Consider the following 27,362-nt stretch of genomic DNA (forward strand, 5'->3'; position numbering starts at 1 on the left):
CAAGAATACTTTTGACTGGCATGAAAGCACAATACGGCGTCATAGGTCATCAAAAATTTGCATAGCACCAGCAAAGCCCAACCCCGTTGTTAAGTACACAATCTTGTACCTTTGTCTTTTTCTCAGATTTTTAAAAATGATTTTGCTTCAAATGAAAGTTTGTAACGTTATGATTTACCTCATAGCTGATTGGCTTGGTTCATGGCTTATAACTCTTTATGGGAAAAATGTATGGAAAAAATACTTCTGAAACCAGTGCAGCTAAAAAAGGCAGCAGGCAATGTTGTGCTCTATAGTCTTAATGGGAGAAGTCAATTAGGCCGCGCTCAGGAATGGTGCGCATTATTGATCATTGGGGACACTTTACAATAAGTTTTCATTAGTTAACATTAGTCAACTACTTTAGATAGCATGAACTAAGAATTAACAATACTTCTAAAGCATTTATTCATTTTAGTTAATGTTATTTCAACATTTACTAATACATTATTAAAATCAAAAGTTGTATTCGTTAACATTATTTCTGTCATGAAAACTCTCGGAGTGATTGGCATGGTAATGGGTATGAAAATGTTGTATATTTGGTCTTGGTGGAATAGATCTTCTACGCTGCTGCTGCTGTAGGTTATTGCTGCTACTGCAGAACAATTACGGGACTTGCTACAGCCAATACATACACGGCATGCTGCTGTGAGCAAGTACGACATGCTGCTGCTGTACAAAATAGAGTACATGAATTACTCGTAGCAGATCTATACAGGTGGAGCTGGGGAAGGTGGAGGGTTTCTGAAAGCACGCTGCACTGCTAAGGCAAATGCTACCCAGTATTTGAAGGTTGAGTATGCAAGCTTATTGGCTACTGATACGGCAGGAACCAATCAGCTGCGCCCTATAGATAACGATGTGATTATGAACAGGTGAGTTAAAGGACCTATTAGACTGCACCATCTAGAGTTTCATTCCAGAACTTTGTATTTAATGCACTGTGAACTAACATGAACAAACAATATAGGGTTTATGTGGCTTGCGTAGGGCGCTGGAAAGGGCAACAACTGTGGTGTCTTTCTTAGGGATCCCAATTCATCAGTCATTGACTGAACGTTATTGACTGAAAGGGAACGTCTAAGTTACTCATGCAACCTCCAATCTCTGAAGGAGGGAACGTCCCGTCGTCACAATCGCTGTGCCACCGCTGGTACCAGGACACCTCTCGGCTCCCAAGCACAAAACTTGAATGAGTGAGTTCCGCACGCTTCCTTATATACACGTCTCACTCGGAGTGGTTCGCGATGCAAATCTCACTCGTCAATGTCTATTTGCTTGTTTTGTTACCACTCAAAGGTGATGTGGGGCTCTTAGGCGAGATCCTAATTCGTTAGTCACCTGACATAATGTCTACGTTCCCTCCTGCAGGGAATGGGGGTTACATTAGTAACAAAGACGCCATTGATTCAAGGAGCTGATAAGATAATAAAATAATAAAGATGTGTTGAGTGAAATTGATAACATATGTCTAACTACTATGTGCTTAAAAACTGACAAATGTGACCTTGTAAATGTATAGTTTTAAGGGAAAATTAATAAATAAAATGCAATAAATACATTATGTTGAAGTTAATAATGCCTTTAACCATTTTTATGGGGGTCTTCCAACGCCTGAGGGTCTATCTTTTTAGAAGCTGTGCTGTATCTTAATGCTAGACGACTAAAATAGATGACTTGGCACTCTCCTAAAAAAGTCCTAGAGTTGCCACTTTGATTAAGATTAGATAAGATAAGATTATCACAAAAGATGGTAAGCATATGAATGACTAGCAGATAATATTTTTTCCTATTGGTAAGACTGACGTAATACAGGTGAAATTTTTACAATAAAATGTGACAACTGTCTTCATGCATGTACAGTACACAATTATTTTCAGAAAAATTACTGTAATTCACCAAAAGGGTTTTTTTCCATGTTACATTGGTTGTAGTATGTTCCTATTGATCAGACTGACTTACTACAGGTTAAATTGTTTAAATTGTTCCCTTTATGTATTTACAGTAAACAATTATTTTTGTAAAAAAAATACTGTAATTAACCAAAAGGGTTTTTGGTGACTTTCTACAGGTGAATAATGCAAAATCTCACCTGTAGTAAGTGAGTCTGATCACTAGGAAAGTTCTACAACAATGGCCGTTGCCAGCTATGAGGTCACCGAGGTCCAGACTTCTGTATTTTTCCGAGGTGTAGTTTTCCAACTATTATTAGTTGTGAAATAATTCCCTAATATAGTATTAATTCGACTTTAGTGATACAAGGATATTGCATACAATTTCACAATTGACAGCCGTTTTAAGATAGAAATATGTTAAACGGCGACAAACATAATCAGTTAAACTAATAAACTTTTGACTAATTTTGCCATTTTGAATTGAAAATAGGGCAATATAATTTACGTAACATAAAATATTAGTAACTGTCAATGTGAGAGGACAAGAAACCTTAAAGCCGTTTTTTATCATATTGGCATAAGATTAATAATAAATGTGTACATATATTGTAAACGAATTTAATACACTTGGTTAGTTTTCCTGGTAGCCTTCAGTAAATTGACTTTAAGGAAATCTAAGTCTAAGAAAATTAATCATAAAACATATAAATATCATCTGACCCCATGTTTCCTTTTTTCACTGACAGATGAAAATGAAAAGACTCTCAGTCAAAGCTCAGCTTTAGGATGGGAAGAGACAGGGCAAGGAGAGGGCAGGTATTGACAAATAATCTACTGCCCACTGACATGTTTTAAAACTATTTCTTATCCTTTTTTTTGGCCTTCAAAAGTCTAAAAACACACATAGCTCAGAGAAATCTAAATTTTCACAGGGGAGCATGCCCTACCCACCTAACCAGCTGAAATTTGGGACCTCTGTCATTATAAAACCATGCCTACAGCCCTGACTACAACCTTTGAAAAAAAAAAAAAAACACTTTTGACAAGTTACAGTAATTTTTTTTCTAAAAATTATTTTGTACTGTATAAGCGAGATATTGGCAGAAGCTCATAAAAGTACGTCAGTCAGCCCACTAGGTATTTCTATAACCTTTTGGGATCAATCCTTACACTTAGTCCTCAGATGCCACGTGTCCAGAGCAAAACTTAGTCCTTTTACAGAATAAACTGAAGTTCAAATGAGGGTTAGGGACACTGATTGTGTCAAGCTGTTAGAAAGAATGCAGGTTTACACTGATAGGTTGACACTTTTTTTGTCTTTTCTTGCCAAACAGACCCAAATCAATTTCACGTCATTGGTTTTGCCAAAGTTGCTGTGTCAATTGGATAGGATTCTTTTATTATCTGCACACTGGGCCTAGATATGAGAAAGCATTTAACCTAGGGTTGGGAATCCATTCAAGCACAAGATGATGCAAAAGAGAACTAATTTTGGCACCTGAGCACTGTTTTCTGTGCTGAGCACTTTAGAGCCGCGCACAAAAAAATCGCCTTTCATATAGTGCACGAATATTGAATTTGAGTTATCTTTTTCGCGTCTTCTTGCACTTGAATGGACAAATACACACAAAAATATGTCGAAATATGCTTGTAAACATTTCTTAACTGAAAACGCATGTGAAATAGTCTATTGGATCCGTGCATTAAGTGTTAAAGTGACAGCAGGCTAATAAACCTAAACTACTCAATTCATATGGATTCGTTTTACGATTTCTGTATGAACTTTTTTTTAAGTGTCAAAGTGGTATTTGTGTAGACAGTCAATGCAGGGACAGAAATATCTCAGATTTAATTTAAAACATCTTTATTTTTGTTCTGAAGATCAAAGAAAATATCTAACAGATTTAGAAAGACATGAGGGTGAGTAAATAATGAATTTTCATTTTAGGGTGGACTATCCCTTTAAGAATGAACAAAGTGGCATCAATCAGTTTGAGTTAAAAAAACTAAAACAATGGTGCAACAGCACAAATGGAAGTAACAGAAGCCGGCCATATACAGGACATTATGGCCATATACAGGCCATATATTTCAATCTGCCAAACAACAAAATAAACTTGTTACTGAAAAAATGTCTTTACGCAATATACAGCCTAGTTAAGTCAGTGAAATACTAACAATGATTTGGGACAAATATAATGAAATTGGAAAACTATGCGATTGGTTCTATGGTGCAGCAGGATTTAAAGCAGCCTTTGAAGTCATTGCTGGGTGCCGCTAGTGTGCATACACTCATCCGCAAGGATACTGCAGGGGGGCGCGGGAGAACTGCGAAAAAAAAAAAAAAAAAAAAAATACAGCAGTTGCAACAACATTCAAGTGCGTGAATAACGGTCAGTGCTCTGCCTTATTAAAGTGGCATCGAACTGCAACTACACTGAATTGTTCTTCTTCAGACCGTTGACTTGTCACCGCTGGAACAAGCCCAACATAGAAGTTGCTCGCCGTAGAAAAGCACCTCTTCAGCGGACTGAAACTCAAGCTTTTGATCGCCACTTCGCTGCTGTGCGTGTTTGGGTAAAAAGACGAACTAGAAACTAAGCTTGTGACGTGAGGCGCTGTCAAAAGCTGTCATATATTTGCGCTTTTATATATCGCTCATCCAAAGCATCACTGAAATATTTAAATGTTTTTGTTTATTTAAATTAAAAGTTAAGTTCTGTATTATTATTCTCTCTTACTGTTAAATGAAATAATGACATTACAAAGTGAAGCTATTGCAGGTGCTTTTCATTGAATGTTTTTTTTTTTTTATCTTTCCGTTTCTTTAAAGGTTTAAGGGGGGGGGGGGGGGGCACTGTCCTATCTTAACACTGCTTATCTATTCAGCTTTCATATGATGTATATATCTCAATTTCAAAATTTAACCATGTGAATAGTTTTGTGGTCCAGAGTCACAAATATTGTAGTACACTATCCCTTGCCTGGAAAATTACATTTACAGGTATTGTCATGCAGATACTGACAGGCTTCATTGTTGCACTAAATGCCATGGCATGAGGCATGTGAAAGTGAAACCTCACAAGTGATAAGAAGAATCTCTTACCTAAGAACTTTGCCTGCTATTTAGGAGGACTCTTAGTGGGAATATAAATTATATTTTGTTAATAAGCCCAAATCCTAAAACCTACATATCCTGTCCAAATGTGGACAGATTATTCAGGACTGCATGATTTCAGGGCTGTATCATGCATCCGTTCACTAATTTTCTCAAATAAATTAAAATAAGCTGTTAAATTCTCTTAAAGTGCCTGCTTTTAAATAAATAATGGTATTGTGATGCATGTTTATGTGGTGCTTTTAAACTAAACTTAAGCATGTGATAATGCTTTTTATGTTCACACCTCATGACTGTTTGTAATCTCACAAACAGTAGGCTATGTCATTGTGTTGTGTACTTGGAGGACTCAATTGGCACAATCCAATAGTCAAACCTGTTGTTATATAACGGGATAATCCCAGAGCATTGGATGCCTGACTGCTAACGAGTCATAATAAGCATTTCCTACACTTCATATGCATTCAACATCTAATGAAAAAAATTATTCAAGTGTGAATTCAGAAGCATGGGAATTGAACATGATATGTGAGACGTGATATGGCCTGATGGGTTTAACCGAACACCCATCTCGACTGTACACAGTGCACTGAACTGACCTCCTAATGGAATAATCAGCTTAAAGCTGATGAACTTTCTTAAAGCTTTTCTTCTGTGTTGTGTAGGGTGGGGATCCATCAGCTGTTGAATGTCGATTGTACGAAAGGGGCAGGGTTTAAGAGGACTAAATGATTGGAGAACAGTACAGCTCAAATTCGCCATTGCCATTTTCCCCTTGTTAAAGGTGTTGTCTTTGAGGGTGGGACTTTGAAAAGAGTCTACTTCTGTTGCTAAGTCTGGTGGACATCAGCGAAATGGTTAAAGTTCTCAATGGTATTTCTGTCTAATACCTGGATTAACTGATCTAGAGAAAATGATTTTGTATTCTTCTTGTATTGAGAAGATCCTGGCAAGTTCTTGTTCTGTTAGCAGGTCTGTGAAATAAGCCAGGTCACCTGAATGGCCCTTTAGAGCTGCAATGAACAAGAACTCACCCTTATTTACAATTAGGATAAAGCACATTTTAGCAATTCATGTTTGTAATCTACACTGTTGTTGACTTTTCACATGCAATAAGATTCAACAACTTGAACATTTCTCACATTTTAAAGCTCCAAAAATGTGCCTTCTTTCTAAAAAGTATTTTTGGCGGAACTCCATCATGGCTGATGTCTGACTTCTCACTGTTTGAATAGTTTACACTACCACATTTCAGGAAATTCTGCAAGGATTCTATTACTCGGACCTTCTACACTAAAGGCACAAACAGCTTTTTTCATTTTTTTTTTTTAGTTGGGTTTTGTTTCATGAAGTGTAGAAAGTCATCATGTCAAAATTTCTATAAACAATCTCTAAAGGTTTAACGCAATGTAAAGGGAACAATTGAAAAGAAAACTGAAAGCAGGGTCTCAAGTGTTTTTAAAAATGTTACTGTTTAAAACTCATCTTAAACATCAAACAACAAAACGGCCAAAAATATCCATCTAGTACTAGGGATGTCACGATTACCCAATATTACAATTAACCATGATTAAGATGGCCACAGTTATTAAATCGTAAGAATTTGGAATTTTCGTAAAAAAAACCCAAACTTGAAAATTAGTCTTTCATACTTGGATCAACTACTTGTGGCACCCGTGTGCCGTGCTTGGATGCTCCGTGAGGCTGATACTATAGTAAATTCACAAGGTGATTGTATAGGTAAGATGGGGCACATGAGCTTTTTAGCGCACATGAAACTCTCAAATTGAAAACATGGTGGAACAATGCAATCTCCCTGACTTTAATCTACCGAAGAAGCTTAATAAAGACGCTATTTGAGAGCATTCTGGTTATCTAAAAAAGGATTCAGAGGTGTTTGAAGGCGGGTATCCAATATGCAAAAACATTCGGACAAAAAGTGCATGCATCCTGTTCAATAATCCAATAAGCTATGTGCCTTGTTATTTTTATAAGAACAAGGTCTCAGTTTCAAATTCTCTCCATTTTATTACAAATTCACGTTTTTTATCACAATTCAACTTAAATGTTAATTTGATGCACTTTAATGTAGAGTGAAAGATTGCCATGAGCAGCAACAGGGAGTGCACGTGAACTGATCGTCTCTTCCTCTTTACTAGTTATAGCATGAAATAAACATGAATGAACTTCATAAGGTATGTTCAAAGATGCAACTTATCTAATGATTTTTATGCTAACTAATCAATGATTTACTTGTCAACCACTTGTTGCGTTAAATTTTCTTCATCTGGGGGGTTTCTCACTAAATCTTGATATATGGGATTAACTGTGAATTGTTACAGTATATGATTAAGAATCTAGCATATCACGTAATAAATAACATTTTTGCACATTTTAATCAATTGACACTTGATTATAAGCAGTTGGGTCATTCCATGTCAACTCAACCAGAGATCCTCAGCTAATTATTTTTAAATTCTGGTGAAAGAAACACAAATTAAGAAGAAAGCCAAAATATGAAATGTCATGTATGTATATTGACTGAGTAATCTACTATTTTGTCGACGGGGTCAAAATGACAATTTTCTCCTGATATTTTGAGCCAAATTACAGGGGGCTAAAAATGACTTTAGAAAGATGGCAGCATTATTATTAGATTTTTACACAGAGATTGGTAGGTCTATTAGCAAAAATCTGTTTACTTTAGGAATCTTTTTTACATTATATGCCAATGGTGACCGTTAAAAAAAGAAGAAGGGAAAAACCACTTCTTGTGTTATTTTGCCAAGTTTGCATGCCTGTAACTCTAAAAGAATTAAAGATAATCTTAATATACTTTTATATTTTAGTTTTTAATAAACATTTCTTTTGGTATCTTCATTTTAAGGGATTGAAATATGGTTCAATCCTAGAGATATGGAGATCTTAATGCAGCTCCATGAGTAAATTTTACACATTTTCAGTGGTCAAAAATCAAATGTGGGTGACTTTGCATACATCTGACAGTTTTTTCTTTCAAAGAGGAATATCTAAAGAACAAATAATGTGGAATCTAGAAATGTATCTTGTTTCTTTTTTTCTATCAACACAATTGCCTAGAATATACTTGTCTGAGGCTGCGTTTACACTTGGCATTAACATGCGATCACCGTGATCCGATCAAGCAAATCGGATCATTAGCCAATCAAGACATTGTGCGTTTACATTTGTTCACATTAAGTAGCCTCTGTATCTGGATAACCGATTGGATTTCTGTTTCCTGCATAAATTAGGTCTGTGGCACGACACCAGATTAAAGATGATAAAAATTAAACAATGTCCCAATTGCTTTCACTCACTTTACTTTCAAACTTAAACAATAATTAGATAACATTTTTGATCATACAAAAAAAACTGGGTTGATCATGTTAAAGTCACATCGATCATCTGGGTTTAAGCTTATAGCGTGCAAGGACTATATTGACAGAAATGGGAGATTGATAAACATGCTGAAACAATAAAAACATTCAACATTTAAAACATTTAAAAAAAATCCGATTCTGATTATTCCTCTGGCAAAGCAATGTGTATGTGGACAACATCCGGATACAGGTCGCATGTTAAGTGTAAACGCAGCCTGAGTGCCATAAATATTCTTTTTCCAAAGTTTACATGCCTGTAATTCAAAAAGTATAGATATTACAATATGATTTTAAAATTTTCTTTTGAAATCTTCATTTTTAAGGTCCTATATGGTGCAATTGCATAGAAAATGGAGATCCTATTGTGACGCATGTTCAAATTGTTGAATTTTACAAATTTTCAATGGTCAAAAAACAAATGTGGGTAACTTTTCAAACAGCTGATAATTATTGTGTTTAAAGAGGAACGTCTGAAGAATAAATTACACTGAAACTAGAAATTATTCTTGTTTGGAGCTGGGAAAGTTTCAGAAATTTGGTTGATTTGACATGGAATGACCCAGTTGTTTGTAAAGGTTTGGAAAGATTAAGACTCATTCTGACCTCTACAATACTCCGCAGATCTCTCACATACATCCGCTCCGTCTCAATGATCTCCATGACCACACGGTCCAAGTAGGTGAGCTCAGGGTTGGGTGCCATGGTGTTGGCAGCAAATGGAGAGGAACTGTTGGAAACGGAGGAGCTGTTGTTGTTGTTAACAGTGTTGCTGCTATTTTGCTGGAAAAATTGACTGGATGCTTGGGCGAGATTATTGCCCTGAGTCTCATTTGAATCAGCAGCAGGCGTTAACTCCAGATCCACATTGTCTTCAATGGGCACACCAGCGGATGGGATACCTGACAGGAGAACACCATCCCGAGAGGAACCAGACCCAGATGAGATGGTGGAGACCACGCTTATGGGCCTCTGGACATCTGTGAAGTCAGAGCAATCGGACATTGTAGCAGTGGAGGCCCGGTCATTACTGCCAACAGAGGCAGTGGACAACCGAGGAGATTCTAAAACAGAAATGGCAAAAAAGAGAAAAAGGTGCACAGAGAGTGATTTATCTGCACATCACAGACAATCACAATGCATTTCTCACACATTTACAATTAAATTACATTATCATTTAGCAGACGCTTGTAACCAAAGCGACTTACAAATTAGGAGAACAAGAGAAGCAATCAAACCAACAATAGTGCAACAATATGTGTAATGAAATGACTAATCATCCTTAACAAGTAGTCAAACGTCATCTTGTGTTATCCGTTATGTAACAGTAATGTAAATTTTTGTAAACGAGCAATCAAATCAAAAGTATTAGGAAAGTCCTGTTTAATTAGGTTGGTATCTGGTTAAATATGAAATTACTCATCCTTTCCTAAACCGTGCACACAATAAATCTGTTAGCTAGAAAGAGGCGCATTTGCGATTAGAAATTCACAGTAGACATTCATCCAAAACTACCGTTCAGTTTGACAGGAATGCATGTCAAACTGCCCTTTGAAAATGCCCTTTGAAAATGCCCAGAATGCCCTTTGAAAATCAAATTTTGTGCATGTCAAAAGATACAAAGAGTCTGAACAAGTAATAATGCAAAGCACATTAACAGACTTTGACCAGCTAGAGAATAATCTCACAACCACATTGATCAGAACTGAACCTAACAAAAAGACAATATTAGCTATATGGTGTATTCGCCTTAATATAACCTTGATTTATTATACAGAACATTTTTTAATATGTACCTCATTTGTCCTGAGGAAATGTGACAGGAATAGTTTCTCATTAAATTACAGCCTTCACAGATACGTTCTTAAGAGCACTTTCTTAAGGTCCAAATTAAGATTCATTAAGCCTTTCAAAAGACAGACAAACAATAAACCCATACTTGCTCAGAGTCGGTGTCTTCCAGCATATAAAAGTGAACTTGAGGTCAACAACAGAACAGAAGGAGGAAACTAATTTTTCGCCCTTCATTTCCATACGAGCATTTTGAAAGTAAACACTTTCCAACAGCACTGACGTCTCCTGCCAGCCCATCCCCTTCACGCCTTGCGCTGGACTTTCACCTCTATATCTCCAAACCGTTTGAGGGAGGTCAATGATATCGTGTGTGTAAAAAAAAAATTAAGTCTAGCCTATGGAAATATACAAGTATTTACAAATTAACAATGCCAATAAAACAAATAATATGGCTTCATTTTTTAAACCACATTTCTTGAGCCAAACTGCCTTGTGTGAATAATGCACTACAGCTTTAGACTAACTCTAACTACTTTGTACAATGTCTTGACTGGATGTTCAGTTGTTCTTTTATGAAGTATGATCATTTGTCTAGAGGCCAAGCTTACAGAGTTGCTTACCTGGTCCGTATTTTAAGGCAATTTCAGAATGTATTATTAGACGCTCAAAAAAAGAAAATCTAAGACGGCAGTCGAGTTCTGATAAATACTTTATGAAAAATACATTTATATTAAATTGACTAATTTGGACCACATTTTATGCTTAGAGTATCATGAACCTAGCCTGGCTCCGCCCTCCTACGTACTTCCACTCAATTTTCCTTTTCCTTCAGTACGTCGTCTGGGTTTGCGGTATATTCGTGTGTTTTCTCTGGCCACCATAGATTGGCATGGGGTACTTTCCATAAGATCATCTCTCAATGCAAATCAAACCAGGTATTAGATTAACTGAAAGAAAACCATGCCAATCTCTAGGTATGGTGAAGGGTATGTGATGATGTGGGGCTATTTTAATTCCAAAGGCCAAGGGAACTTTATCAGGATGCGCTTTACTTTGCGCTGTACAACATCAGGACAATCAGACCGTATAGCTCCTTGTCCAAACTCGTCGTTTCAAGACTGGACTACTGCAATGCTCTACCTGCCGGCCTTCCAAATTAAAGGCTAGTTAAGAATGTACCAAAAACAAACTCAATAACGCAAAAAACTCTTCAATATATTCTATAATTTTAAATGACCACTAGTCGGAGACATTGAATATTCTGAAGACTCTTTATATTCTTTTGAATTTGAAAGCAGGGTCATTCAATCCTTTTCTTGGAAGGTAGAAATTCCAAGTTTTCCAATTGCTTCTAAATGATCCAGGGTTTAAAAAAAAAACACAGAGGGTGAGAGAAAAGCCTTTAGACTTACCAAACCATCGTGATAACCTGAGATTAAACCCAGTGAACCACCATTTCTCTTCCCAAATACTCCTAAGGGCAGCAACTTTCAGATGTGGTTGGAGAACCATTCCCCAAGAGTATTTGTTATGGCCCTAAAAACTATGGTTTGGTGATGAATTGCCTCCAGCTCAATGGGTTTCTTTTGTTCTCATGCTCTTTTCTAGTTTTAGTGTTCCCCAATATGGGTTCTAGGTACTATCAAACACTGGTACTGGTTTCTCACCTGATTTAAAAGTCTGTTACACACCGGCTCATGTGAACAAATAGATCACACCTCTGGAGGGACGGCCTAATGGCTGTGGTTGGTTGTGCTCATAAAAGTGTTGAGAAACTAATAATAATTTGTTGCATAGTAAAACTAAATGAATGCAAAGACTGCAGTGAAAAACCCATCTAGGTTTCTCTTCCTTCACAATACATTTGGCAAGGACAAGAGAAGGTGGCTGGACTCAAAGAATACAACTTGATGTGAGTGCTATTACTTACTAACTTGTTAACTAATTGTTGCTAGTTAATAGTAGTAACTAAAATGTTAAAGGTAGGGAAAGCATTTTTTTTTCTCCATAATCACTTTTTGTTATACTGGTTGAAGCTCTCTTCACATCCCGTTAGCAATCGGTAATATAAGTGGTCTAAATTTTTTCTTTCTTTTACATAGTCTGTGGAAGTCTCAGGACCAAAACACGTTTGTTCAATCATTGCATTCGGTCCAAACGCAATGATAGGATCTCCTACCTGCTTATACAACCTATGTATTTCCATACCTCTGTGCACCTGGGGCCTGTTTCAGTAAGGAGGTTCAACCAACTCTGAGTTAAAACTTGAACTCTGAGTTGACTTACCCTGAGATGGGAAACTCTGAGTTTTCGGTTTCAGAACAGTTGAATTGAGTTAGTTCAGTCAACTCTGAGTAGGTTGACTCTGAATTAAACGCGGACACCACGACAATGATCAAAGGAGCTCCAAAATTATGATTCACCATGGCAACAGCATGGTTTAAGTTTAATTCTTAATCGCTGTTATAATATCAGAGGTGAAAACTGACAGAACGGTAAGTTATTGAACTAATATTCATTTTCGTATCCCACGGCATAATAAATAAATACATAAAAGAATGTGGCAGCAGCTAAAAATGAAGTAAGTCATTCAGGTAAAGCTTTAAGCATTAAAAAGACTATACAAACATTCGACATATTAAATAAATATCATTCAGTGCCTATTTCAATGTGCAGCAGGTTTTTCTACATAGTCTAATGCTCTTTTCACACAATTAAATGGTCTCTTTATTTATGCAGCAGTGTTTCCAGGGGAAAATAATAATTTAAGTGCATTTTTCTTGTTTTGCTAAGTATCTGCCAATGGGGTAAGAAAAATAATATTGTTTTCGTTTGCATTAAGATTATTTTTCTTTTAAGTAAAATGCACTTAATTTATATCCCCCCCTCCCCCTTCTTATATAGAAAATGCATCTTTATTTAAGAATTTTTAGATGATTGTACTTGCATTTAGATATTCGAAAAGCATTTTTGCTGAATGAATGAATGAATGAATGAATGAAACATTGCTTATGCTTTAAAAAGGGGGAGGAGACTTAAAGAGAAGAGGAGACTTGAAGAGAAGATGGCGCCCGTGTGTGTGGCTAGCCGTCTGCCCCTGTTACCTGTGTTGTGTATTATTTTATTTTTATTGTTTTTAATTCGTGATGTGTCGCCGTTACTAGTGTATGATCGCCTCACTCTTTTAAATATACGTGATTTTGTGGAAAAACTGCCGATTCAGGGTTGCAACGGACGACCAAACACACCGCCGCCTCTGCTTGCGTCCATACCTCCCCACCTGTCATTTTCCTAGCGGGTTGATCCGCAACAGCCGCCGTAGACGACGAGGAAGGAGAGGTGGATTGAGTTTCAGATTGAGAGCTTATGGCCTCGTCCTCCGCTCATCGCTTGGGTCTTCCTGGGAGAGTGTCAGCTATTACATACGAGGAACAACTGATCCCTGCTACCGATGGCTGATACCGGCTATTTCCGAGGCTGGGTACCCACGTCCGTGCTGCCGGCCCATGAGGATCTGCAGACGGGGCTGCATACCTGACAATCTTCGCCCGGTCGCTTATGCCTCCGAACGGATGGACCAGAGTTTAATTCGCATGGCCCTGATCAACACTCGGTCAGTTGTGAATAAGACTTTTATCCTCAATGACTTTTTTATTTCTCAATCTCTGGATTTTTTCCTGTTGACGGAAACCTGGCTGAAACCAGGTGATAACACCGCATTTTCAGAGCTCCTTCCACCCGGATGTTCCTACTTCAATTCCCCACGATCATCTGGTCGAGGAGGGGGTCTTGCTGCTGTTTTTAAAGACAGATTTAAATGCCGGCTTCTTTCTACAAACGCTTACTCCAGCTTTGAGCTGCAATTATTTGTGATGGACCTTGTGAGCCCTGTTCTATGTGCCGTTGTTTATCGCCCACCCAAATATAATAAGGACTTCATTCATGAGTTCTCTGAGTTTTTGGCAGACATCTTTCCAAAATTTGACAAACTCTTGATTTGTGGGGATTTCAATGTTCATGTTTGTTGTCCGTCCGACCAATTAGCCACTGATTTTAAAAGACTTTTAGAAACTTTTAATTTAACTCAATCAGTGGATAAACCTACACACTATCGTGGGCATACCTTGGATCTCATTATCTCTTTTGGGCTTTCAAATTACGTGAAAGAGATCTCTGAGACTGCCATCTCAGATCATTTTCCCATTGTGTTTGAATATATAGCCCCCCCTCCAGCTAGAAAGTCTTTGGCTCCATTGTGTCAGCGTCGCATCATCACTTCAACCACAGCTGAGAAATTCGCTGCTGCATTCAGAGACTCTGAGTTTTTTGCCTTGAATGGTATGGTTTCTCCCATCTGTCCAGACAATATTCTTTCTTTCTTCCATTCTACCTGCTCCGGGATTCTGGACTCTATCGCCCCAGGGTCCTGTTTACTACAATTAATTATTTTGTGAACCCACCAATTTCTGCTCTTGCTAATGTCTCAACTATCACCTGTGAAAATTTTCTTCACTTTTTTGTTGATAAGGTTGACTCTGTTAGACAGTGTACTAGGAAAGGTTTTAATAAGGAATTTTTTGTTACTCCAGCTCATTCTGCTGTGTTTGAGGAGTTTGAGTTAGTTTCTCTATCTTCCCTTGGCGAGATGAAATCATTGAAGCCAACAAATTGTCCATTTGATATTATACCTGCTAGAGTGTTGAAACTGTTTTTTAACGTTGTTGGGCCTGGGCTTGTGGTTTTCATGAATAGCTGTCTTAGTCTAGGAACCGTCCCAGCTGCCTTTAAACATGCTGTGGTAAGGCCCCTTCTTAAAAAACCTAACCTTGACTCTACACTGCTATCTAATTTTAGACCTGTTTCTCATCTTCCATTCCTTTCTAAAGTTTTGGAAAAAGTGGTTTTCATACAGTTAAAACCCTTTCTGGAAAACAACTCTGTCCTTGAAAAATTCAGTCTGGATTTAGGTCTCACCACAGCACTGAGTCTGCATTATTAAAGGTACACAATGATATTGCTTTCTTTGTAGATAACAAGTGTCCTGTTGCCTTAGTGCTACTGGACCTCACAGCAGCCTTTGACACGGTAGACCATACAATCCTCCTGTCACGCCTGGAGCAGTATGTTGGCATTCATGGCACTGCACTTAAGTGGTTTATGTCATACTTATGAAATAGAACTTTCTCTGTCATGATGGGGGATTTGTCTTCTTCTTGTGCTTCTCTTTCCTGTGGAGTCCCGCAAGGCTCCATTCTTGGCCCAATTTTGTTTTCATTATATATGCTACCGCTAGGGTCAATTATAGCCAGACACAACCTATCTTTTCACTGTTATGCAGATGATCTGCAAATCTATCTGCCATTGAAGCCTGGTAATGTACAAGGTACCTTAGTTGACTGCATCACGGACATTAAGCAGTGGTTTGCCCAAAATTTTATGCACTTAAATGAGGATAAAACTGAATATATTGTGTTTGGAGAATCTGTGTCTAACGGGTTTGGTCCCTGGTTTCCAACGGCCAGACAGACGGTTAGGAACTTAGGAGTGATTTTTGATAGTTCCTTTAAATTCAACAAACAGATTGATAATGTTGTTAGATTGAGCTTTTTTCAACTGCGCCTTCTGGCAAAGGTAAAATCGTTTTTAAACCGTCATGACCTTGAGAAGGCTATTCACGCTTTAATAAGCTCTAGACTGGACTACTGTAATGTCCTTTATATTGGTGTTTCCCAGTCCTCTGTTGACCGTCTCCAACTTGTCCAAAATGCAGCTGCCCGCCTGTTAACGAGCACTAAAAAACGAGACCACATAACTCCGATTCTTTATTCTCTCCATTGGCTTCCGGTACATTTTAGAATTCAGTATAAAATTTTATTGTTTGTTTTTAAAGCTCTTAATGGCTTTGCCCCATCTTACATTCTAGACATGCTGACCATTCGTAATTATGGTAGGACGTTGATGTCGTCCAATCAACTTATGTTGGAAGTGCCCAGATCAAAACTGAAACACTGGGGTGACCGCGCTTTTTCGGTTTCTGGACCTAAGCTTTGGAATAAGCTACCCAGTGAGATGCGTATCGTTACTGACCTGGGCCTTTTTAAATCAAGACTTAAAACGCATCTTTTTAAAGTGGCGTTTTGTACCTAGTAATGTGATGGCACATTCATATTGATTTCACATTCATTCATATTGTTGTTTTAAACTTGTAGTTTAATTTGTTGTGAAGCACTTTGGTTCACCCATCGGTTGATGTAAGGTGCTATATAAATAAAATACATTTACATTTTACATTTACATAAAGAAACTCTGGGTTTACCTAAAAAAACTTGCTCCTGACTAGGTTAAGTTAATTATTATTGTAATGGTATGGGCTTTGCGACAGGTAATTTAACACCGTCTCTTATGATGCTTTGCAAACTCTGCTCTTGATGTGTGCATTCATGTGTTTTGAAGGAGATGTAGCTTTGGAGACACTTTGGAGGGAGGGTTATGGGAGCCCTAAAATAAATAAATTATTTGTTTGAACTGCAACATGTAATTAGAAATCTTTGTTTTGGTAACATTAAAACATCCTACAATGTCATAGCTTAAAGGGGTCCTATTATCATTTTCAACTTTTTCAACTTTAGTTAGTGTGTAATGTTGCTGTTTGAGCATAAAAAAGATCTGCAAGGTTACAAAGCTCAAAGTCCACTCTTTTTCCGGATCTTATAGTACTCACAATAGTACTCATTAAAATAATCCGCACCCACAGAATACGCAAAAAAGGGGATGCGGCCTGGATGAGCTGCATTAGAAAATATGAAGAGTGTTGTCACTATGTCATAGAGACGCTGTTTTTTTTCCACGTTTCCAAAACTAATTCGTTTGAGCTTCCTAAGGCTGACGAACTTAGAGTGGTTAAAATTTATTTTAAGAGAACAGCTTGTTTTCTGTTGCTTTAGTAAGCTCTCGAGTTTGTAAGACGGTTCACCGCTCCTTAGGAAAAGTTTTGTGATCGATTACTGTTTGTATTGCCTTAGTTTTCCAACAAATATCCAGATTAAATGGTGTATAACAACGTATCTTCTTATGTATAAGAAAATTACAGAACTAGCAGTTATGGAGGGGTGGGACATTTCCCGAACAAGAGCTAAGCTATACCAATCACAACATACTGGGCCACTAACCTATGACAGCACATTTCGTATTTCAGAAGGAAAGACTTCATCGATATCGGCGTGTTAGGGCCAGACAGGGGAGAGTCTGCTGTAATAATTGTAAAATATGTGAAAAATAATGTTTTTTTGAACAATCAATCATTAAAAACAAAAACAAAATCAAGACTTCATAAAAGGGCATAATAGGACTCCTTTAAAGGCACAGTATGCAAGTTTCGCCGCCAGAGGTAGCTTATTTAAATCAAGTCAAGTCACCTTTATTTATATAGCGCTTTTTACAATACAGACTGTTTCAAAGCTGCTTTACAGAGATAACAGGAAAGTAATGTTGTATTAATATTTTTAAATATAAAATTAAATGTCCCCAACTAAGCAAGCCAAAAGCTAATGGCGACAAAGGCAAAGAAAGGCGAAAAAGGCGACAGTGGCAAGGAACCAAAACTCCATCAGTGACAGAATGGAGAAAAAAAAACCTAGGGAGAACCCAGGCTCAGTCAGAGGGCCAGTCCTCCTCTGGCCAATGAACAAACAGTGTATGATTATGATTCAGGCAGCATTATAGGTCAGAAGTCAGATGGGATCAGAACTTACACAACTTTCATTTCAAAATCATTAACAAAGACGTAACTTGATGACACCGTGAATGAGCTTGGAATCATGGGAGTTGTTGCCTTAACCTCCACAGCCGATGGAAAGCAATCAAACAGGACTCAAACAGAAATTGTGTTCATGAATGAGCTAATGTATTAAAGTTTTATTAACGTTAATGTGGTATGAAGCAGGGCGACCCGAGAGCCTGGGGCATTTTTACATTAATGTTTTATTATGCTTTTATGCCGCAGTCGGCTACTTTCATTTTAATGTGCATGTTTATTTTACGATTAAAGTTTAACTAAATAAATTAAATATCCCAGGCTCTCAGCCCGCCCTGCTTCATACCACAGTAACGTTAACAAAACTTTAATACATGGCATGCAATTAAAAAATATATATATATTTTATGGTGGAGAAAATGCTGTATTACGGTTACAACAAATAAAGCTCTTTCTTATTATATGTTAGCCACTTGACAAAACTGTGTTGTTTCTGAGGCGTGGCACACACCTGTTACTCGCAGTAAATTAAAATAAAAAACCCAAGAGATTAAAACAATAAGACTAACCCGATAAAGGTATCCAAACAGTTGCTCACCTGTCTAATAAAACGCATAATATATTAAAGGGACTTTGTTGTTTCCATGGTTTCTAAGGAAGTACAACCGGAAATCGAGGGTAACGCATATATGGCATCATTGACATGAGAAGCAATGACACGGGCCGTTACACTGGTTAAAATAGATGATTTCTCTGGGATAAAGAAGTACACAAGTCAGCAAAATATATAACATTGTTCCAGTAGTTTTTGGATATTTTAGACCAAAAATCTTAGATAAACTGTCCTCCTCAATACAAAAGAACATTTAATAAAGTTTCAAAATGTCTAATTTGGATGCGAGGGGATTTATGAGATCACAATTGCACCTTGAGTCATCAACCCGAAACTAAAGTTTGATTCAGTTTGATTTTGCAACCAGCTTCACTGGTTATTTGCAGCAAATTTGCTCAAAAGAAGGATGAAATTGGACACCACTAGTGTCAGGCTGGTTTGGAAGCTCAAACAAACAGACCAAAATTTTGATAGCACCACTGTGATTACACTTAATGAAAACCAATCTGGGAATGGTTTACTAATACAGAAATTTCCTCTGCATATTAAGCTGCAAGATAAATAATTTTAATATAAAAGAAAAATAATCACCTTTTATCCCTTGCATAGTTAAATTTCAACTACCAAAATGTAACAGTATACCATGAAATTCTGCATTAAGGACACCTAAAGTTCCACTGTTCTGAGTTAAAAGCAAGCTTTCCATTTAAAAACCTCTGAAGCCAATGGGGTAAAAGATAAAAGTCACTATTGACCTATTACTAGCTTTGAACTGGCTAGCGGTCCCTAGGGGCATAAAAGGCATGTGTGTGTGGGGTTAGATGGTCACTGTACAGCCAGAGACTCAGGTCTTTACCAGTTCTGTCCTTTAATATCTATACTAAGGGTGTCAAGAGTACTGGTACTTAAGTTCTTAAAATAAATACCAAAATACATTGGTATACATACTGGTAGTACATAATACAAAATCAATGCCCATGATTTCACCAAGAAATCTTTATGGGGCTATGTACAGCTAAAATAACTTGAAGCGGATAAAAAAAAAAATTTGATGTAAAAATATCACAAATTACACACAAGAAAAACATATTCGGTCTCATATAATCATAATGACACCGTGTTCATTCAATGGCTAGAGGAAAACTGGTCTCCTGACTGAGCCTGGTTTCTCCCAAGGTTTGTTCTTCCGCTATCGACGCACATCACGACGCAGAAGACGGAAAGTCTGTGCAAAACCACAACCTGATCATCAGGTTCCTGAGGGACACGAGTAGGTTAAATTCTCCCCGCCCTCACCTTGTACCCCTCTTGGGACCTCTCCTTGGTCTTAGCAGCCTTACAGAGTGCGCTCTTCGCATCGCTGCAGTTAGTAGAGCTTAAAATCCTGTCTCTTAAGAAGGCGCTCCTGACTGCACTGGCTTCTGTTAAGAGGGTAGGGGACCTGCAAGCATTTTCGGTCAACAAATTGTGCCTGGAATTCGAACGTATACGTCCCCGGATACGTGCCCAAGGTTCCCACCACTCCCTTCAGGACCAGGTGGTGAACCTGCAAGCGATGCCCATGGAGGAGGAAGACCCAGCCCTGGGTTTTTTTGGGTTTAAGGGTTTTTTCACCCGCTCATTCGGAGTGTTTACAGGGTACCCCCAGGATCCTCCAACTTAAATTCAAGGCTTTTTAAGACCTTTTTAATTCCATTTCAAATGAAATTCAATGCCAAATTCGTACTCATTCCGACAGAAGTATGAGGGGAAAATGTCAAATCTGTATACATTTTAAACCCTAGAACATAATTATGTACAAGTAGGCTACTTGAATTAAATAAAACATTTTATTTAAATTATCAGTCATATTTAATACATACGCAACAGCATTGTAGCGTGCACTGTGAGTAGGCCAGTGTTAATTTTCGCAGCCATTTTTGATTTAGTCTTAATCTTGCGAAAATGCTTATTGGTCTTAATCACATTAAGAGTCATTCTGTTTTTTTAAAGTTTTAGTTAATGAAAAGTCTTTGCCTTTTTTGTCAACTTCTAGTCATTACTTTTAGTCAAACTGGGGTTACTTTACTTTTGGTAGTTATTTTATAAGTAGTCTTTAGAAAGTCTAGTAGAAAATGTCAACAATTATTCTCTCTAGGCCAATTCAATTAAGTTTATGAGAAATGATTGACATTGCACTCTTTAGCAGTAGCACTTGTGCAGTTCTACATAATTATCCCTTTTCCTAAGTTCCGTGGTTCTCTAATTTTTTAGAGTGCCGTACCCCCTGGAGCCCCCAGTAAGAAATTACTGTCACTGTAACCAAGTTTTATTATGAACAGTGGTCAAACATCGAAGCTGCAGTCTTACAACTTTCTAATGCTACACAGTTTGTCAAGATTAAATAAGAACGTCATGGTAATAGCGTGCAGTAAATCTAAACAATAACAACAATCTGAGGCAGCCGGCGATCTTTGTATGGTAAGAGTTGCTGTTATGGTAAGAGAACTGTTAAGACTGACAGTGCTGCAAAAAGAAACAATGTCGATCAAGCCAAACTTCACAAAATCTTTCCAAACGCTCCAACTGGAGACAACAAATGCATAATAACGTGCAAACATTTTGCTGTTATTGTAATGGATATTGGAAAAAGAATTCTAAAACCGTGAATTCAATACAAACCAGATGACAGGGAACAATCTGTTGTCTTCCTAACCCTCCATTGTGTTTGACAGAGTAAGTGAAAACATTGCCATGCCACTGTTTCTGTCTCTAGGACTGTATCTTGCCAAATTATTAGCCTAAAGCCTCTATGTGTGCAGCAGAAATCAGTTGTTGTGGTAATGAATTATGTTATTGTAATAAATAATAAATGTTGTAATTTAATACAATAAATGTATTTAAATTCAGTAAAAACTCCACAAAAACAAGGTAAATAGGAACCTCGTTATGACAATATTAGATTGTTTTCTTTTGTGTCTTATTGTGCTTAAATATGAGCAATGTTATGGCAAAAACATACAAGTTTCACAAGTGAATGTAAACATTTGGGACAAAATCGGATGTGTCAATATATTAGATCTGTGCATTTGGTCTGAAAGTGACAGCAGCCTCATTTATAGTACCTGCTGCTGTTTGTATCCTTAATGTTAATTAAACGACAAAAGAAAAAGGAAAATCACTTACTGGTTTTAACTGAATAACTTTTGTAGATTTAATTAGAATCAACAATGTGTATTTAATTCATACAGTGAAGACTATGCAGTGTTTTATTTTTACATTTGATTATTCAATTTCTTGAATGCTGCTTTTTTTTTTGTTTTGTTTTTCTATTTTTTTCTTTTATGTTTTGTTAGCTTGTAGGTTTATATTTTTAAAATAAGGAGATTAGTTTTGTTGTATTGTATTGTATCAGTGTCTTAAACACCAACATGACAAAGAATTGAGACAAGATTGTGGCCTGGTCCTACCAGACTCTCGTACATTTCATTTGTACAGAGAGTCTGGCCGCTCTCCATTGACAAGCGTTAACTTCCTTAAAGGCGAGTACTCTGTTGAAGTTTAAAACTATTGGTTCTGCCCCGAGCCACTCTGAATCTGCCGTAACCAATCGCTAACGTCTGGTCGTGACGCACGACTAGCGCACAACCTCAACATCATCGTTCACAGCCACTCCCTCTGTGTGCTGATTGGACCGGTAATAAATTGACCGGCGAAAACCCACGAATATACCACAAACCCAGACATAGTACTGAAGGAAAATGAAAATTGAGCGGAAGTACATAGGAGGGCGGAGCTAGGTTAACAAGATTGTGGATCAATGATTTTTTTGACATATCACCCACCCATAATTAATCTGTAGTTTATTTATTTATTTTCTATTTCTGGTTTTGCTCGGAGCTTTCTGATTGATAATGACTGCAGATTGGTCCACATTGATCTTAGAGCACCTCTTGTTAGCTTGTAACGTTCAGCCAATTATGTTGAGATTACAAAAGTTAAAATGGGGTCAGATTTTACTGTGTGAGGACTTGGTGGTTAAAAGAATGAGACAAAAGTGAGGTTAAAGTGGGTAAGAACGGTGCATTTACAATCTTCACAAGAGACTTTAAGTCTCTTGTGAAGATTGTAAATGCACCGTTCTTACCCACTTTAACAAGACAATAAAACCAGGAAAACTCAGGCTGTTAAAAGCATAGAGTCCATAAGAATCCTTGTGTGTTGAAGCCTCCCAATGTGAGTGTCCACCAGTGTATACAGTCCAAAAGAAGTGATAATCCAAAAGCTTGATGTGGTGTCTGGAAAGGTGAGTCCGCAAGTGGTAACTCCACACTCCAGAAAAGTGAATGGTATCTGTTATGAACCCTATTTGTTTGCCATGCAGCTCTCTTTATATAAGTGTAGATCCTGCTTCCTGTCATGTGATCCCTCACATGACAGGCCAACCATACATTTCTTAAAGATATAGTGTACACACTTAAAATGTTAAAGTAACACTATGTAGTTTTTCAACCTTCATTATATATTTCCAAGACCCTTGTGATGGTACATCGACTTACAATAGGTTGAATGACACGTCTGCCATAGCCTGACAGTGTCTGTATCGCTTTTACTGGCACTATGTAACTTCGGGTTTCGGGTAGGAACAAAAAAAACTACAAAAGCACAAAAAAACCCGGCAAAATTCGACTGCTTTACGGCATTCGTCACTTCCCCCACTTCCTCAGATTCTGACGTGAGAGCCCAACTAGCGTTTGATACCCGTCTGTATGTTGTTGTCATGACCGAAGCAACAACTAAAAGGAAGAAGGCAAAGGTTTTGTCAGAGGAGACTAAAAGAAGAAAAAGGGAGAGAGACAAATTAAAAGACCGGACAAGGATCACTATTGGAGGGAGAGCAAGACAGTTTGAAGACGGTGAGTGTGCGCGCGCGCGACCGGCTCTCTCTTTCTCTCTGCTCGTTCTTTTAGTAACATGCACGCTGTCACAAGCGCAGCAGTCATCAGCAGTCTGTCATCTGTAAAGTGTTTATACATTTATAAATAAATCAGGGAGTCAGGGAGCTGACTATCGCGCAAAATGTAAAAGGCTGAATAACATGGCCATGTTACGGAATCTATCTGGTCCTCCATTTTACTCCTCCATCTTCACGAATCAAGTAATGCTAGTAGAGTAGTGAATTATCAATCTGGTAGCTACACTAACATGCTAGTTTACGATGGTTATGATAAATAATCTTTCAGGATAACTATCCTAATGTCTGCAGGCTGATATGTTTGTGTATTTATTTTCCTGGTGAAAGTGTCTTGCCTCTGGCTATAATGCAAATCGTGATATAATATTGATGATGTATGGCTATTACCTACCACACAAACATTGAATTGAATTAGCATAACCATTATGTGAAACAGTAGACAATAGGCTACTATAATGACGCTGTCTTGTAAAAGTGAGCTACGCGATCTTTTGACGTTTGAAAAAAATAAAACCCATGAAATTATATCATAATATGAAATGCTGAAATATATGCCAATGTACTTGGGATGAAGACATTTCACACGCAACGCTGGCAGTCTGCCCGCGAGAACTCAAGACAGTATCGGCTTGTCAACAAATGCACACGTGTATCGCCTGGTGTAACCATGACAGATTTTACGACAGTAGTAGAAGACAATACTGTTTCCCAACTGTAGGGGGACCCCGAGAGCAAAAACCGCAAAAATGACAGTGTTGCTTTAAGAGAAATAAAATTGACTAAGAAAACATGTAGCCTAAACCTTTTAAAACTCTATTATACATACAATAATTGTACTGAATAGAGCAGTAAACATGTCTCTTATGTGACAGTGTCACAAGCTCTCTGCTTTAGCATTGTCAAGTTCTGTATTTTTTCTGACTGACCACAGCTTTGCCCAAACTTGAAAACTGCTTTATCTCTGATGAACGCAAAGGACAACTCAAATCTGTTAACTTTATGATTTTTTATTTTCTTCAAGATGGTTTCATAGAATAGGGATGGGACAGAATAGGTTGATAACCTTTAAAATACACAAACCAAAAGCATGAATTAGTCACAAATAAATCTAAATACCACTTTCTCAAAGTAATAATAAATAAATACTACTGAAACCTCAAACCAAACCAAAGTCATGCTTCTACACATGCTTAGAGTAACATTACTTCTCTCAAGATCTACGTTCCCATAATAAAGTCTTCATTATTTAATTTAAATTGCATGTTACAATCAAGGAAAAGCAACAGCATGAACATATAGAAGCCTGAACTCAACACATTCAATCTTATTCTGTCCTACCAGTTGCGTCTTTAGATGATCAGGATCTGTGGTCATAGTATCTTTTTCCAGGACTGGGTGAGAGGGCCAACTGAGCTCTCCCCAAACATTTCAATGCCATGCACTTCCTGTGGGCGCGCTTCCCAAAAGCAGTTGCCAAAAGTTGGTTCCACCACCTTTTGTTGCATGGTTGCCCCCTGCAGTCTGGGAGTGCTACAAGTGTCCTGGATGAATCTGCCTTGGAAAGCTCAGTACAACTTGTAACCACGAATTGACACAACACCTCCCACTTGACCTCCTGGTTCTTCAACCCAAGGAGGTCACACCAGTACTGTGATGTGTCGGATTTAGTTACTCCATTTTTGATCCTGTTGCTACTGCTGCTCTTCAACTGGAAGCAGGACAACTATCCGTCTGACATCCCTGTGAAGAACTGTTGCAGGTATCTTGGTTGAGTGTGTTTTCATCTTTTTAGTGGGCTTCACAGTTGCGACTGGGTAGCTGGGGAAGGATCGGAGATATACATCCCTCACGATTCCCTTCCTGTCCGTGTTTTGATGTCAATGACCCTGGTAAGCCTGAACTGACCTCTTAAGGCGTTCTGGTCAGCTAGCCAGATGACATCTCCAATTGCCACATTCCTGTGAGCTGTGTGCCACTTGGTCCGGACAAACAGATTTGATTCATTTCCTCCAGAACAGGTCAACTTATGTTTGGATGGTTCTTAATCTCCTGTACGAGTAGCCTTCAAAGTCAAAGGTCCCTTGATCACCTCTGGGACCAGTTCTTCCAAGCAGAAGTGAATTTGGGCTAATGTATTCTACACAGTCCTCCCGGCTCTGAGTCCTGGCATCAATAGGTCGTTCATTGGCGAGGTTGGAAGCCATATAAAGGAAAGTTTGAAACTCACCCCATGTGAAGACTCCATTACCCCCCAGATTGTGCAAAGCCCGCTTCAAAATCCGGACAGCAGCCTCAGCAGCTCCGTTTCTGTGAGGTGAGTCTGCTGGATGGATCTTCCAGCTCCATTCTGTGCCATGCTTGGAGACTTCATCTTCAAGCTTTGATTTCTCCAGTCGGTCCAGAAACATGTAGAGCTCTTTGAGGGCAGGTCTGGCTCCGACAAAGTTCTTCCTAGGATCCGACCACAATTTCCCCGGATGTCCTCTCAGTGCCGTAAATCTTTGGTAGAATAACAGGAGGCCTTCAGCTGACTGGTCACTGACAAGGTCTGTTTGCATAGCTCTGGAGGCCATGCAACAGAAGACTATTCCCCACACTTTGAGTTTCACTTTCTTTCTCACCTCATCCTTCACTTCGTAAGATCCAAATAAGTCCACTGTCGTATACTCAAAGGGATTGGTTGGTGTATTCGCTCCAATGGAAGGTCACTCATGATCTGTTGTTATCTTTGGCCCTTAAGTCTCCTGCAAGTTACACAGTTATCAAATATCTTCTGAGCTAGTTTCCGGCCTCTTACAACCCATGCTTTCCTTCTCATCTGGAGGAGTGTGCCTGCAATTTCTTTATGATTTGCCTTATGGGCTTCTTGAGCTAGAAAAGTGGATACCCATGATTTGCAGGGCAAGACTGGTACTGCAGTTTTTTCTTTATTAAAGATTTGGAATCTTCTTCCACAGAGCAAAAGTCCAGTGCTTTCCTCTCTGACCACAGCAAACCAGTCTGGCAAGGTTACCTCCATTTGAGCCGAAAGGAAGAGATCCCTGAGTGCATCCTCACACTCCATGATGGTAAGTGTAATTTCCTTGACTTTGGACTTGATCTCAAGAGCTGAAGGAATCTCCTTCCTCTTTGGTTTGCTTGTGGTTGAGGTCTTGGCCAGCATTTCTTTCCACTTTGTGGCAGCTCTCCACACCCAGGCAATGACTCTTATCAACCTGATTAAACTGCTGAACTAACTGTACTTTTTTTCCATTTGTACTTTTAAATCAAAATTGAAAACATATCTCTATTGCCTGGCGTTTGATACTTGATTTCCTGTTTCAATGTTTTGTTTTTGTTTGGTTTTACGCTTCTGTGTTTTTTATTTATTTATTTTAAATTACTTTGTTCAGCACTTTGGATAGCTTCGCTATGGTTAAATGTGCTTTATAAATAAAATTTACTTACTTACTTACTGGTGTTAAGGATTTTCCCCACTGAAGAACCAGAAGGCCTCCGGACTGGGATTTGGTGCCCTTTTCCACTAGGGCTGCTTTGCAGGTCCTTGTTTTGGTTAGAGGTTGGGGATATTGGCATTGCAGTGGCAGGTGGAGCATGTTTTTTTTTCCACCTGTGCTCGGGTCAGTGCTGCCGTAAAACATTTCCTTTGGAGCCTGTTTATACCTTCTTTAGCATCTGCAGCAACATCTTTGGCTGACTTTGTCGGCCACTCCTCCACAGGTCTTTTCAAAAACTCTGGGCCATTTTGCCACAGTCTTCAACTGATGTGGACTTCTGGATCTCTCCAACTCTGTT

At 38.2% G+C, this 27,362-nt stretch overlaps 1 protein-coding gene across 5 annotated transcripts in view; it reads right to left on the minus strand.

Moving 5' to 3' along the window:
• The window catches only part of LOC143729132 (pleckstrin homology domain-containing family G member 3), a 116,913-nt gene that overhangs the window by 37,407 nt on the left and 52,144 nt on the right, over window positions 1-27,362 (minus strand). For 4 of the 5 annotated variants that reach the window (XM_077220219.1, XM_077220218.1, XM_077220221.1 and 1 more), the window contains one exon: window positions 9,060-9,517. In XM_077220219.1, coding sequence (XP_077076334.1) covers window positions 9,060-9,517 — 458 coding nt within the window. Of the gene's footprint in view, window positions 1-9,059; window positions 9,518-10,392; window positions 10,412-27,362 lie in introns of those variants that run through there. The other variant, XM_077220222.1, reaches the window with a different exon arrangement.

The sequence above is a fragment of the Siphateles boraxobius genome, unplaced genomic scaffold (assembly GCF_051911475.1).
Source record: "Siphateles boraxobius isolate OS27281-9 unplaced genomic scaffold, OSU_SipBor_1 8, whole genome shotgun sequence".
In the NCBI taxonomy this organism is placed as follows: domain Eukaryota; kingdom Metazoa; phylum Chordata; class Actinopteri; order Cypriniformes; family Leuciscidae; genus Siphateles; species Siphateles boraxobius.